The 17,657-nt window shown below is 37.2% G+C and overlaps 1 protein-coding gene across 6 annotated transcripts in view; it reads right to left on the minus strand.

Annotated features, from left to right (window-relative positions):
• Nucleotides 1-17,657, minus strand: part of osbpl9 (oxysterol binding protein-like 9) — a 52,726-nt gene that overhangs the window by 1,727 nt on the left and 33,342 nt on the right. For 5 of the 6 annotated variants that reach the window (XM_065248499.2, XM_065248501.2, XM_065248504.2 and 2 more), the window contains 18 exons: nucleotides 17,362-17,457; nucleotides 17,208-17,255; nucleotides 14,969-14,998; nucleotides 14,833-14,883; nucleotides 14,443-14,481; nucleotides 12,586-12,685; nucleotides 12,314-12,418; nucleotides 7,459-7,618; nucleotides 6,971-7,077; nucleotides 5,969-6,087; nucleotides 5,801-5,886; nucleotides 5,159-5,336; nucleotides 4,948-5,032; nucleotides 2,999-3,109; nucleotides 2,862-2,925; nucleotides 2,630-2,770; nucleotides 2,357-2,435; nucleotides 2,173-2,264 (listed from right to left, as the gene is read on the minus strand). In XM_065248499.2, coding sequence (XP_065104571.1) covers nucleotides 2,173-2,264; nucleotides 2,357-2,435; nucleotides 2,630-2,770; nucleotides 2,862-2,925; nucleotides 2,999-3,109; nucleotides 4,948-5,032; nucleotides 5,159-5,336; nucleotides 5,801-5,886; nucleotides 5,969-6,087; nucleotides 6,971-7,077; nucleotides 7,459-7,618; nucleotides 12,314-12,418; nucleotides 12,586-12,685; nucleotides 14,443-14,481; nucleotides 14,833-14,883; nucleotides 14,969-14,998; nucleotides 17,208-17,255; nucleotides 17,362-17,457 — 1,691 coding nt within the window. The remainder of the gene's footprint in view (nucleotides 1-2,172; nucleotides 2,265-2,356; nucleotides 2,436-2,629; nucleotides 2,771-2,861; nucleotides 2,926-2,998; nucleotides 3,110-4,947; nucleotides 5,033-5,158; nucleotides 5,337-5,800; nucleotides 5,887-5,968; nucleotides 6,088-6,970; nucleotides 7,078-7,458; nucleotides 7,619-12,313; nucleotides 12,419-12,585; nucleotides 12,686-14,442; nucleotides 14,482-14,832; nucleotides 14,884-14,968; nucleotides 14,999-17,207; nucleotides 17,256-17,361; nucleotides 17,458-17,657) is intronic. The other variant, XM_065248500.2, reaches the window with a different exon arrangement.

The following is a 17,657-nucleotide window of genomic DNA, read 5'->3' on the forward strand; positions in this document are numbered from 1 at the left end:
ATGAATAGCTTCCAGATTGAGTGAGAAATAAGCGGCTGCATGGTAATACAAATGAAGAGGATTTAAGAACCAGGGGATTAAAGTTCATTTCAGTATACACAAAATTATAATGGGTTTTTAAGGCTGGATTCCCATGACTTGGCATGTAGTCGGTCCTTAGACTAAAGCTTCTTTTAATGTCATTCTTATTTGTTTTGTGCAGCATGACTTCAGTAAGTGGCAGACTGAGGTGAAACCGTCTCCATGGGTAAACTTTGCTCTCACAGCATCTGATAGCCCCGCCTCTCTTCCGTTACGTAAGCAAAGCCATGAGCGTTGAGTGCATGAAGCGTTCAGTGTTGCACACTTTCAAATTTTGGGTTGAATGATCTGGGCACTAAAGTACATCATCCATGTACTTAAAGGTTTAGTCCATTTTCTTTAAAAAAATCCAGATTATTTAGTCACCACCATGTCATCCAAAGTGTTGATGTCTTTCTTTGTTCAGTCGAGAAGAAATTATGTTTTTTGAGGAAAACATTTCAGGATTTTATCTAATTTTTAATGGACTTTAATGGACCCCAACACTTTTAATGCAGTTTAAAATTGCAGTTTCAAAGGACTATAACAAACCCAAACGAGGCATAAGGGAATTAATTGTTTTTTTGGCAAGAAAAATAAAAAATATGCACTTTTAAACCACAACTTCTTGTCTTCCTCCGGTAACGAATGACGTATGCGAAACCTCACCAGTAGTGTTTACAAGTGTGAAGAAAGAGGACCATTCCGATGTTATTGTATGTGGAATGAACAAATTAATGTCTTTGTGTCAGTTTATTGTTTAAAATGGTCAGCAAATGTGCATTTCATATATGTAACACGTGACCTTTCGACGTCATTACGCAATTATGTGAGGTCGCGCTTGCGCATCACAGGACCGGAGAAAGGCAATAAGTTGTGGTTTAAAAGTGCATATTTTAAAAAAATTACAATCATTTCGCTAGATAAGACCCTTATGCCTCGTTTGGGATCGTTTAGAGTCCTTTGAAACTGCAATTTTAAACTGCATTAAACTGTTAAGTGTTGGGGTCCATTAAAGTCCATTAAAATGAGAAAAATCCTGGAATGTTTTCTTAAAAAACATAATTTCTTCTCGACTGAACAAAGAAAGACATCAACATTTTGGATGACATGGAGGTGAGTAAATTATCTGGACTTTTTTTAAGAAAATGGACCTTTAAAGTACAAATTTTTGGTATTTTCAGTGTTACACACTACTTACGCTATTTATATTAGAAAATGGCAATGAATGGTGCATAAGATTTGGGACGCACCTTACCAAAGTTTTCAATAGTGGATCTGAGCAAAACAAACAACAACTAAGCCAAATTATGTTGTAGAGATTTTGACTATTTTAAATTACCCGAGTCTGTGGGAAAACTGTGCTGAAAAACAGTACTCGAAGTCCTCCTGACGAAAGTGCTGGCTGCATATTCTAATTTTCGAGTAATCTGTTAGTGGTGTGTCAACTGAAGCAAAATGGCATAAAACGTAAACAATAAAAACGTCAATAGCGTTGACGTAAACAATAAAAACTAATGTCAAACTGACGTCAAAGTATTCGCGAAATCATACAGAGGAGTTTGCATTTAAAATGGTCTTGCAAAATTTGATGTCATCCGGCTGTCGGTTCTTGCGGCGCCGCATGAAGTCGAACAAGCCTGAAGGCTGCATCGATCATTGGTTAGTGGGTGGAGTTAATGACTCAATTTCATGCTGTGAGTCCATCAAAGGCCGTTACGAAAATTCCGCTTCAACACACTATCAATCTAATTTACCGAAATCGTGCAAATTTCTTTTTTTTCTCAAGTAAAATGCAAAATAGAAATAAATTACCCGTGATAACAGGCTAGAATGTCTAGGGTTCAAAGAGAAGATGGCCTTAGATTTAGTAGAAGTTTCACAGGTTTTCGAGGCGTGTACACAAAGATGTTTACGCAGGCGGCCAGCATATGTTTTCATTTGTTTCCATTGAAAGTGTCGTGCTTTTAAGTTTGTGTTTGGCATTTTTCGCATACGTCGTGGAAAGTGCCCACAGTCGGTGTCAGCCTGGCATTTTCAGACGCGTTTAAACACATTGGTGTACACGCCCCCTTAAAGATGAAGAAATTTATTTTTTGAAGAACTACACACCTTCTGGATTCATACTCCAACTGGTCCTCCAATTTCCTCACCTTCTTCTTAATAATTCCCAATTTCTTTGTTTCAATGAATACTGTGTTTTCCTAGGAGAAAAACAAAAATAGTAACCATTCTCAAATACCTCTCTTTCATTTAAATCTTCCATCTCCGTATGATCAATAGGGTTCAAACTTACCCCCGTCGCCCATTTTGCATACATTACTCCATTCCACTCCCCCTCAATAGAGCAATATGACTTCTTATCATTGGGGGCACTAAAAGAAGTTTTTAATTAGTCAGCATTTTATTTTTAACATGCAAGTTTAAGGCAGGCAAGCCTTATGGTACTGTAAAATGTTGGCTTTTTCAATATAAATACTAGTGGCGATCCTTATTTTTAAGTCGTTTTGTATATGTAAATGAAGGCAGAATTTTTCTATTTATTATTTTTAACAGAAATCTGACTTACAATATCTCAGCAGTTATCCTGTGCTTCTTTCCTCCATAGAAGGGTTTGGTGTGGAAAATTATATTGGCACTGTAGCCAGATTTTGAACAGGAAATATTACACTCGCCACCAAGCTCCACCCATGGAACAGTGAGGATTGACCTATGGTGGCACAGTTAAGATGAGTAAGATACTAAACCCCTTTAAAAAATGAAAATACATCAGGTAAATTACATAAGCAGAACCTATTTACCTCCCATAGCCATTAGGAAAAGTAAGAATATAGTGCTCATCATATTCAGGACAAGACACACAACCTATGGTAGACAGGAAAAATTAGTAAACATTACACCATCACCAATAATGTATGGATTATAGATCTTCACCTACCTTGACCGATATTATGGACACCAACTGACATTCCCAGGAACTTTGATTTTGTCCATATGTGAGCATTGAACTGGATTTTTTTGTTGAAACACTCAGCATAAAACGCTGATACTGTGGAAGAGCATACATGTTAGGAAATCTACACGTGCCCGAAACACACCATAGATCAACACACATATTGTAAGAAAACATTTTTTAAGTGGATTAAGGGATTAAATTACTATATAAACAAGTAATTGACTTTTAAAGGGCCAATATTATTTTTACAGGAGGTAATTTAAGTCTCAGGTGTGCCTAGAAGTTTCAACTCAAAATACCCCACAGATTATTTGTGTATATATACACAAAATAAGTAGCCTGGGTTTCCCCATGCTGCCTTGCGCGCAAATTTATTCACGCTGCAAGTCTAGCATGGAAACTCTGGCCCTTTTTTGCCCCTAAAATAGGGAACCAATCACAGAACCGGGAGGCGGCAGCAAGACGATGACGACGTCTATGCGGCACACGGAGGCAGTTCTGTTATTGTTATGATACGGCAACAGACGCGAAGTTACGTTTCAATGCATTTGATAGTGTTCTAAGTAGTTTTAAACGCAAGTTTATTTAAAAAAGAGCAACTTTTGGCGTTAAACTGGGCTATTAAATTTTCAAGAAGGATGTTTGTGTATGGCAAGACATGATAAACACGGAGTTTTATAGGACCAACCTGCTAGGCATCGTCGACGAAGTACATTTAACTTATAAATGGTAAGTGGTATTTATTAATATCATTGTCATTATGCGTGTATTGTGGTTGTCGTAGTGCCACTAAAATGTGTTGCTTTTCAATACAATATACAGTTACCGGTTTAGTTGCATAGCTTTCAGTTGCACTCATACCCGATAAAAGTCGTTTACTTTTGAATTGATGTCGCTCTACATACGTCATCTGTTAAAATTGAAACGATTGGCTATGAGCTACGTACAGACACATTTGATAGATATTCGTAGCGCTCAATAAACGGCTCTGGGCATTCGTAAACCACGCCTCAAATACGAGAAAATGAGCATATAGTTCCCAGAACACTTCCCATTCTCTATGAGACTGGTCTGGTGTTAGCCAGGCTACAAAATAAGTATTTGACACTTATGTGTTCAATACTTATTCCCTGTGTCATTTAATTATATTTATTATGACTCAACTTGTATACTTAAATGAATTCAATATTTGGCTTGATGGCTACATCTGGTGGATATTTTGTGTCAATAGCCCACTTAGAAATCCCCTTACTGATAAAAATGCTGATGTGTCAAATACTTATTTTCCCTGTTGTATATACAATATACAGTATCTTTAGCCGAATTAGTGCTACGGCATTCTAACAAGCACATTTAGAAAAGGTAAAATTAACCAGTCAGTGGCTGTGGGTGGGGCTTTGATAGTGTGACATCACGTTAACAAAAAAATAAAAACGGCATGTCTAATAAGATTGCTCTGGTTTACTTGGGATTTAAAAAGGAGAAGTGGGTAAAATAGACCAAACACCTAGTAAAAGTAGATTTTGCATAATGTGGGCTTTTTAACTATTACACAACTATTACACACAAAACACTGGGTTATTTTTTTTAACACAGCACTGGGCCAATAAGGGAAGAACCCAACAAGTTGGGTTGTAATTTAACCAATGCTGTGTTGTTTTAACCCATTGTTGGGTCAAATATAAAAATGTTCTTGGTTAATTTAACCCAAAGGCTGGGTTTGTAACTTTAAAAATACAACATTATTTTTAGTGTAGGGCTGTCAAATAATACAAAAATATTTATTTAAAGTACTTTTAAATAATGAATTAAATGACACACATAAAATGACAGTCTTAGTTATATTGTTTTTTATAAAAGCTAGCACTTTTTGGCCATTTAGGATCATATCATGGTTAACTAATCAAGTGACTAGTTAGTTAAACACTCACTGGGTGGGTGGTGAGAAACCTGCTCTGCCACAAATGAAACACTGTTCTTGCTACTCCATGGTACTGGCCCATCTGATACAGACTCCTAGTGTGAAAGATATATGAGGAATATGCATTGTGAAAGCAACACAATTTCATTTCATTGAATCAAACTAGTTATATAGCATATTAATGCTGTAATTGCTTCCTACGCCTTCCAGTACACACTTACAGAAGAAGTAGGATCTTCTGGATCTTCCGGCAAGTCCCAGTGACAAAAGAACACCTCACCCAGAATGGGGTTGTAGGGCTTTTTGGCCACAGATCCTTTCCGACCAGCGTGAAAGGCTGAGAGGTACCATTTTACCACCTGCACCATGCGGTCCCTTGGATCTTCTTGGTCAGCGATACTGTCAACACAGAGTAAATAAATCATGAGATCAGTACTAGAACTTACGAGGGAACACTACTCAATTTACAAAATATGAATAAATAATAAGCCTAACAAATCGATTTGCGAAAACAAAATGGCCATCCAAACACTATAAGAGATGATCTAGCACAGTTTTAGGTTTATCCGTTGCTCGAATGGTTGCTTCTGTGGTGCCCTTGAGCAAGGCACCTTAAGCCCAATTTCTCCCCGGGTGCTGCAATGATAGCTGCCCCCTGCTCTGGGTGTGTGTTCACAACTTGCAATGCGCGTGTTTACTACTCACTGGGATGGGTTAAATGCAGAGATCACATTTCGAGAATGGGTTAACATACTTGACAAAAATGTCCCAGATGTGTTTAGTTAGTTAACTAGTGTAATCATACACACAAATGAAGAACAAAGGCATGTGAGATCCATATCCAAAAAACGTTTGAGCTTTACCTTACAAACAATTCTGGGTGTGCGAAGAAATCTGCATACATTTCCAGTAGCGACCGCCGCTCCAAAATAAATGTCGGCAGGACAACCTAAGTATGAAAAGATGGATTCAAAATGTAAATGTGGGGGAAAAATGAAATCATGTAAAAAAAGCTGTCTGTTTGTATTTACCTTGGTAAGATCCATGCCCAGTCGCACTTGAGACAGCAGATGCATGATGACACTTTTGTGTTCTTCCACCGATTCACCCTCACCATCATCATCCCTCTCATCCTGACTGTCAAACTGATCTGAGAAACATACAAACACACACAACATGAACTCGGCAAACAATAAATATCACAAATAATTAAAGGGACACCTCACTTTTTTTGAAAATATGCTCATTTTTCAGCTCCACTAGAGGTAAACATTTGATTTTTCAGTTTTGGAATCCATTCAGCTGAACTCCAGGTCTGGCGGTACCATTTTTAGCATAGCTTAGCATAATCCATTGAATCTGATTAGACCATTAGCATCACGCTAAAAAATAACCAAATTTTGATATTTTTCCTATTTAAAAGGACAATGCAATTATATTACGCAGCGCCTGAAAATAGTCCCCTGCTATTGAAAGTATCCAAGGGGACTATTTTCGGGGCACTGCGTAATATCACTACGCCTGCTGCAGCCATGTTACGGCAGCAAATTCCTTGAATATTACGCCAGAATGAGAGTATAGTTCCTAGCCATATCTGACTAGAAAATCACAACTTTTAATTTTCCGCCAGTTTTAGTACACAATGTAATCACAGAAGACTCAAGTTTTAAATAGGAAAAATATTCAAACTCTTTGGTTATTTTTTTGCCCGATGCTAATGGTCTAATCAGATTCAATGGATTATGCTAAGCTATGCTAAAAATGGTACCGCCAGACCCGGAGTTCAGCTGAATGGATTCCAAAATGGTTAAAATCAAATGTTTAACTCTAGAGGAGCTGGACAATAAGTGTATTTTAAATATTTGCCCCCCGAATTTTTAAATATAATATTATAAAATATCTTGAATGGTAAAAACAGAAGAATTCACTTTCTGCCTTCACAATTTAAATATGCCATTTTTGTCCTTTGTCGTTGTTAATTTCTGACAACAAAAAGAAATGTTTAAGGTGTGATGGGTGTGCGTTTTGTGTACCTGCATCATTGGTGCCATTAGACATTGAGGAGTTGATGGATTCGTTGGTGTCTGGCCGTTTCAGTGCAGAACTGTCTTCACTAATCACTGCACCGGTTCTGTTCGGACTAGATTCAAAAGACAAAAACAGCAAAAAATAAAAAAAAACATTATTTTTGTTCATTCCAGTTTAAACGATGTGAAGATCAAGCGTGATTGTGTGTGTTATCGAGTCTTTGTAGCGTTTTAATTAGGTCAGGGTATTCTGGGATTCGCAGTAAACAAAGTGGATGAGTTTGTTTATCTCTAAGCAGTATTGTTTCCTCACTATGCAACGTTACTTAATGTGCATGTGTGCAGGTGCTTCTATAATCTACTCACACAGCAGTGTTTAAATGGGCATTTATTGTATGTAAATAAAAGCCCATTTCCCATGCAGTGTTTTGTTTAAGTACTACGTAACTCACTCTACGCAGCGTTTCGGTGAAGTGTGTGTGTGTGTCACTCACTCTATGCAATGTTTTGGTGAGGTGCTGCTCTGATAAAACTCATCTGCGTCATAAAATTCGTCTTCGCTGCTGGAATAGGAGAAGTCAGGAACTGTGTGGGGTGGTACGTTCATGTGACTGGGCGACGTCACACTGCTGCTGGGAGCTGAGGGTCCACTTCCTACAACCACAAGAAATAGGACTATAAATATGTGTTTGTATATGTGCAACTGTGTGTGTACCGGTCAAACATGAGTACAGCATGTAATTATAAATCTAGCACAGCCTGCGGTCAGTATAGCTTCCTGTCGTGGCCTGAGGTTTTGTGCTTTTGAATAAACGGTTGGCAAGTCTTTAAATAAACAACAAGGGCGACGAGTTAATTGAGACACTTAGTAATATATTACACATCATTATATCAGATTATTAAACTTGCAATATGACAGTGATGTTAACATATCAACAACATCTATAGTGACTTAATCAACAATTTTATACTCAAAACATTCAGTTCAAACTTTTCAAAGCCAGAGTTTCATGACTCATGAACACAAGCTCCACATTTGCCATTTTACTTCTTGAATGCACAACATGCATATTCAAATATAAGACTCATGACCACTCTTATGCAAATGAGTTTAAAGCCCTTGAGAAAAATCATGTGGTCACACTGAGTAATAATTCAATGCAGGTAAATAATGTACAAAGATCAAAAAGCTAAGTATCAACATCAATAACAATGTAACATATATTGATATAACGATATATCCAAATGATTCACGTTGGGCCTTATAATTGGAAACCTCGATTTGTATTTTGCACGCTGAAGCTTTTGGCTGTGTTTTATGTACAGATTCCTGCAGTGTTGTTTGGAGGGTTTTTGCTGAGCTTTGCTTTTCTAGCACTGCCTCAGCAGAAGCTGAGCACTCCGAGTCCTCCATACAGAGCGCTAATGACAGTCAAGGAAAACCGACTTAAAGGAGACATATCATGCTAAATCCACTTTCTTAGCTCTTAAATGCATTTTGTTGTATATTTTTAGTGTTTATAAGTACATAAAAGTTGAAATTAGTCTCTTCAGGTGCTTTGTTGATATCTTTATATTCTTTTTTGGTCATATTTTTCAACCTGTTCTGATTTTTCTATTATCTATTACGTTTTTTTGAACAATTACGTCACAGTATTTGCAGCGGAACTGCCAAATAAGGACATCGACTCCCAGCCCAACACTTCGAGCAATCCGCCATTTTTTATTTCTCGCTGCGATATTGTAGTCCAAGCTCAAGGATGCAGAAGTTACGAGAGAGTTACGAGGGAGATTGACAAACGGCATTAACACACCATTGCGATACCTCCATATGAAGACGTTGTTCTGCAGGTTCGTCGTCTTCATTTTCATCTCGCTCCATTTCTGACTCTGGCTCGAACATGTACGGCTGGATGGACAAGTCTTCCGTTGTTGACATTTTGTGAATAACGAGTGAATAAAAAGTTTCTGTGCCGCTAGATAATCGTATCTCTGCTATAAAACTACAAAAATGGCCGAACGGGGTGGAGTTTAACCGAGTGTCACCTCTGCAACCTGGAGAGGGGGCAGGGTATGACGTGCATTTAAAAAGACAGCACCAAAATGAGTTGCTCTCAGATGCACATCAGAAAAGGGGTAAAAAGGGGGCCTGTGGAGCTATAATAATGAGAAATTCAGACCCAAGCATTGCAGTTCGGCTTTAAATAGACCTCAAATAGATGATTTATATATAAAAAGGACAGACTTAAAAGCATGATATGTCTGCTTTAATGCAGAGAGGATGGCTCTCACTGCATTCCCACTGCAAAGGAATACTATGGGAATAGTGCGTATTTTAACATTATATTTACATTTATTTGGCAGGCACGTTTATTTTAAAGCGACTTTCAGTGCATTTCAGATATACATTTTATCAGTATGTTGTTTCCTGGGAATCGAACCAACTAATTTTTTCTTTCCTGACTGACCTACGGGAACACATGAAAATGACTTCTTTAAAGAGTACCTATTTCATTGCTAAAAACAAAGTTTTTTTGTGTATTTGGTATTATACGATTTGTTCACGTGATTTATGGTTAAAAAAACATATTATCTTCCACATACCGTGCAATTTTGTAGCTCTAGATTTCACTCTCTTCCTAAAACACACAGATTTGAAAAGATCTGTGTCTCTGATTGGCCAGCTAATCTGTACATTGTGATTGGCCTGAATACCTCTGACGTCAGCCGGAAATGTGACGCTCCTTATCATGTTTGAAAGATTTGGTCACAATGCTAATGTTGAGTTGAGTTACAGGCTGTGAGTCTAAAGCGGGATGAATTATGATAATGTCGGTCTTCTCTACATAACCGATCCCAGGAAGTAAACTGTTGCCTACAATCCGTGTCTTTGTTGTATTTCAAGAAAAGAGATTTACGTTTAAGTCGAATACATGCGTCATCGTTTACTTTGGGGTTTGTTCCTTTTGCATATTGTTAACATGTACTAATATACACTTACACACCAAAGGAAATGTAAAAACTTGAATCGGACAATAGATGCTCTTTAAATGAAATGCAGTCCCTGAAAATGAAACCCACAGCCTTGCCGTTACCAGTGCCATGCGCTTGAGCTATATTTATTCGAGCATTAAGTATTTTTATGATCTGTGTATATACGGCTTTTTCTGAGCAGATGAGAAAGATCTTAAAGGGGAAAAACTTAAGTGTGACGGTGGTTGTACTTCTCACAGTGGTTATGACAACAACACCTGTACCTGAATACATTGTGGAAATGCATGCGCAAGCAAACAGACTGTTTGAATGTGACTCAGAAATGGAGGAACTTTCAGATTTATCTGTGCTAAAACTATGTTTACGTATACAAAACTAATTTGTAGGGAACTCATAAATAATTAGATAAAACGAATATTATTCAGGACAGGTCTGTAAGTCTGTCCAATAGAGTTGTAAGTAATAAGACAATGCAAAATACAATATAAATATTCACAGATTTTTGTGACTCAGATATTGACATTCACACTGTGTCATGTCCTTTCTCAAAAATAATTTAATAACTATGACACAACAGCGTAATTGTCATTAGGGGTGACCCCGAATAGTCGAAGATTCGATGCATCGATAGGAGAAGCCTGATTCGACTACCAATCTCACAGTCGAATCTTCGCAGGTGTGTTATGAAATGAGGATCATTCAATTTTGGCCGTATATGGGTGCACACATTATATGATTTCACATATAACAGCTTTCTCACAATATATTAATATACTGCATATTATGATAATGCTGCAAATAATATGTGAAGTAGCAGCTTTCAATAAATATTTTTTAAAATGCGTTAATAAATCCAACAACCCCTGTGACCGGGCTTCACGTCCATAAGAGGTTTATATGTTAATAAACCATTGCCTCTTTGTTTCTACATTTAAAAGACAAAGCTGGCAAATTACATATGCCTTTCGTTCTTTTAATCATTTCTATATTTTATTTTATTTATAAATCACTTTGGGTTATCTGATTTGGTTATAACTATTAGTTATAGTATTAGTAACTATTTGGCTTGTGTTTTGTTTCTGTGCACTTGAGGCATTTTGCACATTTGTTCTGCACTTTGTTACTTCTGACCTTATTTTATGAAAAAAAAATTATTTATTATAAACGTAAATTCTGATCTAATTTAAGTATGTAAATTTTGGATAGCTTTTCATTGTATCGATGTTGCGCTATTGCATGCTGGCCATGCTTGCGCATGTAATTTAGCCGAACGGGCTAGGTGCTCTGCGTCTCATATTTAGGAGTTCATCAAACTAAACATTAAAAAAACGGATGTTTCTCGACGAGTATAAGTTTTTAAAATGTATTTAAAACAGACTGGTTATCTTGTCAAAAGTTACACTACAAAACAGGTAAGCCGTTTTTTTATTTCGTTGATGAAACGGAAACTAGTATCTGCACCGAACCTATTTCTGCCTGACACGAATGTCTTTCTTGTGATTTAATATTATGGTTGGTCGGTGTTCACTTTCAAATGATAGCAAAGAGATTCCTGAAATAAATAATATCATCAGGTTTTTCTGTATCTAAAGTGAATACAGAGATGATCAAAGTCAAAGCAAGCAAGCAGGTATTTCTGTGCTAAATAATAACGCGTATTGTCTATAAAATCATTAATTTCAGTGTTTTTCTTGTTATAAATTAACGTTTAATGAATTGTATATAAAGCTTAGTTTTTATCATTTACAGTCACAATCACAAATTATTTGTCATTTCTCATTTGTCGGGGTTTTTTTTGTCATGACTGCTTTGACGCGCTATCTCCAAATTAAATAAAAACACTAAATTGTAGCCGGAGTTTCCAAGGCAGGATCACCTTTGTTATTTTTGTAGGTTTAGTTATCAAAATGTATTTTTGTGTGATGTTCTGTGATGATCGTGGCTTTAAAATGTTATGAGGAATAATTAAACAAATGTTGCCTTACATTTTACCTTAAAAAATATATATAAATGCATCGTCAGTTTTGTCTTCGTTTATTACTTGAAAGACAGTTTTGGTCACTTTATCAGAAAGTTGTTTATGTGTGCTGCTTGTGAAAGAAAATAAAAGTTACCAATTTGTACCTGGTCTGGCCCCCTCCCAACCCATGCACACAAACATAGATGATTCGACTATCGGTCGACTATGGAAAGATTGGACAATTCTGATTCGAATATGTAAATCCTTAGTCGAGGACACCCCTAATTGTCATTGAGTTTAGCTAAATTCATATTCTGCCTATTTTTCCTCATATTTTCTTTTTTTTTTCTAAATTATTACACTTTTTTAATGGCTGGCTGGTCATTAATTCGTACCTGTACTGGTAGGGGTAGGGGTCTGAAGGCTGCCCATCACCGTGACAACAGGGCCCATGGGTAAAGAAGAAGGCCTCTGTTCCATTTTACACACCTGAGCTCCATCTATGAATGAACACACAGACACACCCCACATATGACCTTTGTCTGAAAAAAACCCCCCACAAAATTTGCAAACCAAATCTAATGTTTGAGTTTTTAAATAAGTGGAAAACTAATACACAGATGTTTATAACCAAAGAGCTTTTCAAGAAGAAAGAGAGAGTGCTCACCTGTGGGGAGGGTGGTCTGTGTTGGCATGGCACTGGAAGTGACTACAGAGGTGTTGAGCGGGGAGGGATGGTATACCCCATCTACTGGGTTTATGGTGCTCTGTGGAGAACCACAGACATGATACAAAACACAGCTCTCATAGGAATACGTTGCTGGTATAAAGCAGCAATAATATTCTGGTTTTTTTTTATGTTTCACAGAAGAATTAAAATCTATTGTTTGGTGGGTGTGTAATTGGATGTTTCATTTCTAGATAGATATTACTACTCTTTACGTGCAGGGCATTTTTTTAGTGTACACTTAAAGGTGCAGTGTGTACATTTTTGGAGTATCTATTGATCGAAATGTGATATAATATAGATAACTATGTTTTCAGTAGTGTATAGACCTTACAAAATGAACCCTTATGCTTTTATTACTTAGAATGAGCCATTTCTAGCTATATGCACCATGGGATGTGGCTAGAAGGGATACAGCTACTGCCAAATTTCAGGAAATTTCGAAGAATCAGTGCTGTTTCCATCCTAATCCTACCCACAAACCTAACCCTAAACTCAACATTTTACAGGATTTAGGCTGTAGCTGTATCCTATCTAGCCAAAAACTTTGTTTTTCATCCTCATCCTACCACCAAACCTAACATTTCACAGGATTTAGGCCGTAGCTGTATCCTACCTAGCCAAAATGTTTGTTTTCATCCTGATCCTACCACCAAACCTAACCGTAAACCCAACATTTCACAGGATTTAGGTTGTAGCTGTATCATCATGTCATCTTCAAGCATTTCATGTCATTTGGCCAAAGCACTTATTTAACAGATGGAGAAATAATAGAAGTAAATCACATTCACTGCTTTCTAATGAACTGTGTCCATATGAGCTACATCTCAGCTGTGGCTTGTGCCCGTCACACGGATTCTGTCATTGCACAAAATGGCTACGGGTCAATCTCTGCCATATGGTAAACAAACACTGAGCATCTGTCAGTCGGCAGTGACTCAGATCGGAACCAATGAAGCTCTGCTTCCACGGCAACAAGCCTATAAGTCTATATGCGTGCACCGAGGTGGAGAGATGACAACTCTATACCCATAATGCACCGGGCAACAAGACACAGCATTGAGGTAACTCCACCCAGAAATCAAGACATGCAGGGAAATGAGTGTGACTGTCAGGAATGAGATTTGGAGGGGCTTTTCTGAAAAGGATTAAATCACAACACCAATGTGACTGCGATAGAGGCTGTTGCAGAAAACAAAGCTCTGCTGTATATACATAAACAACAGAACGAGATTAAATCAATGTATAAAAATGATTCAGTGGCAAAGACACAGGGGGCAGTCAAAAAGACAGACATAAGAAATAAGTTACAAGTCTTTAAGAAGGGTTAAATATAATTGTACTTAACGCCACTTCTGGATTTGCCCTGACGGCTATTAACCCAATGAAAGCCTGCGGGTAGGTCGTAACAAAGCTATTTCTATTTGTCCTACATGGTTCAATAGTATGTATGACAATGGATAGTTAACGATTATTCTGTGTGAATTTATGTGCATATTTTAAGCTTACAAGGCTGGAACAGTTTGGTTCGATGTCACGTCAATTTGTTACTAAATTACTGCCATTCGTACTGTAAGTAGAGGGCAATAAATGTCCCAACAGGAAGAGTGAGAAAGAGTGAAAAACCGAAAAGAGAGAGAGCAAAATAGCGAGACTGAGAAAAAGCTGACGTGATCAGATCAAGGACATGCAGATCTCCAATCAGTTTTATTCAAGTGAAAATGTGATTTCAATGTAAAAGAAAAGAAGGACTGTTTCATTTGAACTAGTTAACTGCTGAGGAACGTCAAAACTTACTAGCAGTCCGTTTGCGTGTTGCTGTTCGTTACTTTGATCCTTAAAATTTTAAAAAAGAAAACACAAATTGAGAAATAAAACTCCAAAGGCACAAAAGTTAAAAAGAAACTTCTTCAAATGACCTTCACAGATTGTTTTCTTTCATTACTGAGACAATAACAAAAGGTCAATTGTGGCATTTTTAACTTCCTGAAGCACTTGGTGTGCATACGAATCACCACTCCAAACCATTAAAATGATAACTACTGGAATGCACATAATCTGGCCAAAATAAACATTAACTGGGTTGTGGAAAATTACAGGTTGGGTTTGCACAGCAATTGCACATGAGCACGGTCACAAACAAAACACGAGGACATGTAACACGAACCATAAAGACGAGCGTTTTACCTTGGCAATCTGCAGCAGTACGATACAATGTTTGATGGACTCTATCATAGTCTACAAAACAAAAAACAAGAAATGAAAACACATTCTGCAACCACATTTAGAGGCATTAGCAGGGTGAAGGTACAGACGCTCTTACACAAGTCGTATCCTTCAGGTTCTCGATTTTCTACGGATGAGAAAATAAAAGAGAAATAAAGAGTTAAAACTTTGAAATTCCCTCAAATAAGACAGCAATACATGCACCTTCAACAAACCTTTACAAAAGCAGAAACGAAATTTTAAAATCATTTGTTTTAAGTCGTACACAGATTGCAGCAATTCTGTAAAGCTTAGCACATCTTAAAGGAAAACACCACAGTTTTTCAATATTTTATTATGTTCTTACCTCAAGCTTAGATGACTTAATACATACCTATTTTTTCAATGCATGCACTTTTAATCTTTGTACAGTGCTTCGTGAATGTGTTAGCATTTAGCCTAGCCCAATTCATTCCTATGGCTCCAAACAAAAGTTTTATTTTGTGCCACCATACTTACTCGTGTAACTACTCATGTAACAGTCTTTAAATAGAGAAAACATGGAAGTGTTTGGTGGCTTATAAATTCATTCCTGTTTGGAGCCATAGGAATCAATGGGGCTAGGCTAAATGCTAATACATTCACGATAGAGATGCGCGGATGGGCTATTATTTCATCCGCAACCGCATCACAAAACTCATCATCCGTCCGCCATCCATCCGCACCAACGTTTCTGACCAGTTTTCAAAACCGCACCCGCCCGCCATCCGCTGACTGGGCGATGCAAGACGCTGCTGATGACAGCCGCGAGACTAGAAAGCTCTAGAATATCAGCAGTGAACTCAGTCTCCGATCGGCGCACACGGGACAAAAATAAATAAATAAATAAGTAATGCCTAAATTAAACGCACAAATTACATAGTCTGCACTGGTGTCATCCTGATTTACCACTTTGTAAAACTTATTCCAGGCAAACCTTTTCTGACCTTCTATTTCCTTTGTTTTTAATTCTCATTTTTTGAGGCGTTGATAAGAGCTATGTCAAAATGCGTCCTCATTTCTCTGCGCTGTTAATGATAGAACGAATGGATTCTTAACATGCCGAGGCTATCCCAAACAATTAAAACCTTTATTAAATAAAAGTGTATTAGAAAACTTTTTCTTGTCACTGTTTTAGTATTATAAGTTATGTTTTGTGTTAATATTATTCTGTTTATGTTGCGTATATTTGCAACATAAGGTTGATTATTTGATATACTGTTGAATAGTTTAATCTACATCAATAGTGTCATATTTTCTAAAATAAATTAATATTTTTGATTACATATTTATTTTAATAAGTCAGAAATGTCTCCGCTGTTTTCTGCTGACAGGCGCGGTGGGGGCTACTGGGGGCGCGTGCAACAGGTGACGCAAATTATGGGTCCTCAGAAGGCTAGACCGTCTCATTTCAGTTCTCTTTGAGAACTTCTGAGGCTGCCACCCTGAAAGACAGAGTGCTCACCTTTTAAGGTTGCATGCTTAGAAGGACACAGCTAACAAGCAGTCGATCCGCCACCCGCCCGAATCTAATTAAAATATTATTTTTCGTCACGTCATCTGCCCGATCCGCGGTTTATCCGCGGAGTCCGCGGCTGTAACCGCCAACCGCGCATCTCTAATTCACGAGGCGCTGTACAAAGATTAAAAGCGCACGCATTGAAATAAAGATAGGTATTTATTAATTCATAAGTTGAGGTAAGAACATAGTCAAATATTGAAAACGGTGTTGTTTTCCTTTAAACTAGAAGTGAGTGGTTTGACCAAAAATCTGTCATTCATTTGTGTGTCCTCTTTATCTGTGTGTCAGCTGGCTACGCCCACTTCATATTTACAATCGAAAAATCTGTTGTGGTTGACATTGTATATTGCTCAGCTCTATTCTACACTATATAATTGTGAATGTATATGTAATTACACATATACAACATACACAACACATACACATATTATAAATATATTTATATAATTTTAATATGGGAGGAGGATGGTAATGTGTCAGCCCCAGATTTAAATCATTTGCGTAATATTTGTTATTTGGACCATATATTTAAAAAAGGCCCTTTCATACACTATAAAAAAAGCATTACCCTTTCAAAAAATACACCTTAGCACCTTAAGAGTTCATATTAGTACCTAAAAAGATAAATATTGAATAAATACAAATTAAAATCTTTTAAAGGGTACTGCCCCGAGACCATATTTTGACCATTTTTTTCTGAAGGTGTACAAGCTGCAAATAAACTCCATAAAATAAATAGTGTGCATAATGTACAAATTAGCAAATTGCCAGTGTAAACAGACAATGTATGTCTAACCTTGCGTGACTCATCTTCCTTGCTGTCTTTAATCTTCTCATCAAAAAGCTTGAGAAAGAAATGCAACAAGTGGAGGAATAAAAAAACAGGAAATGTGAAAAATTAACCAAGTCAACACTGACAATTTTTAGTATAAAATACATCCAAAACTTACTTTTAATTGGTCGATCAGAATCTGCAAATATGCGTCTGCTTCGGCTAGCTTTTTGTCAAAGTCTTGAACGCTGGGAACGAATCCTGCTTCTGCCTCCTGCAATTGAAAGTGAGAAAGAGAGGTTTCAGTGTTTCCTCTGCACATCAAAGCTTCCATGGTGTCTTAAATCGGTAACGTTCTGCTTTCGAGAGGAAACAGACCCGTGGACAGAGCAGAACTGTGCCCTGCCTGTTTACATTTTCTCTCTTATAACTTTAACCGAATTACACAATTAAACAGAGATCAGGTCATGAGAA

Source organism: Paramisgurnus dabryanus, chromosome 11, assembly GCF_030506205.2.
Source record: "Paramisgurnus dabryanus chromosome 11, PD_genome_1.1, whole genome shotgun sequence".
Lineage (NCBI taxonomy): Eukaryota > Metazoa > Chordata > Actinopteri > Cypriniformes > Cobitidae > Paramisgurnus > Paramisgurnus dabryanus.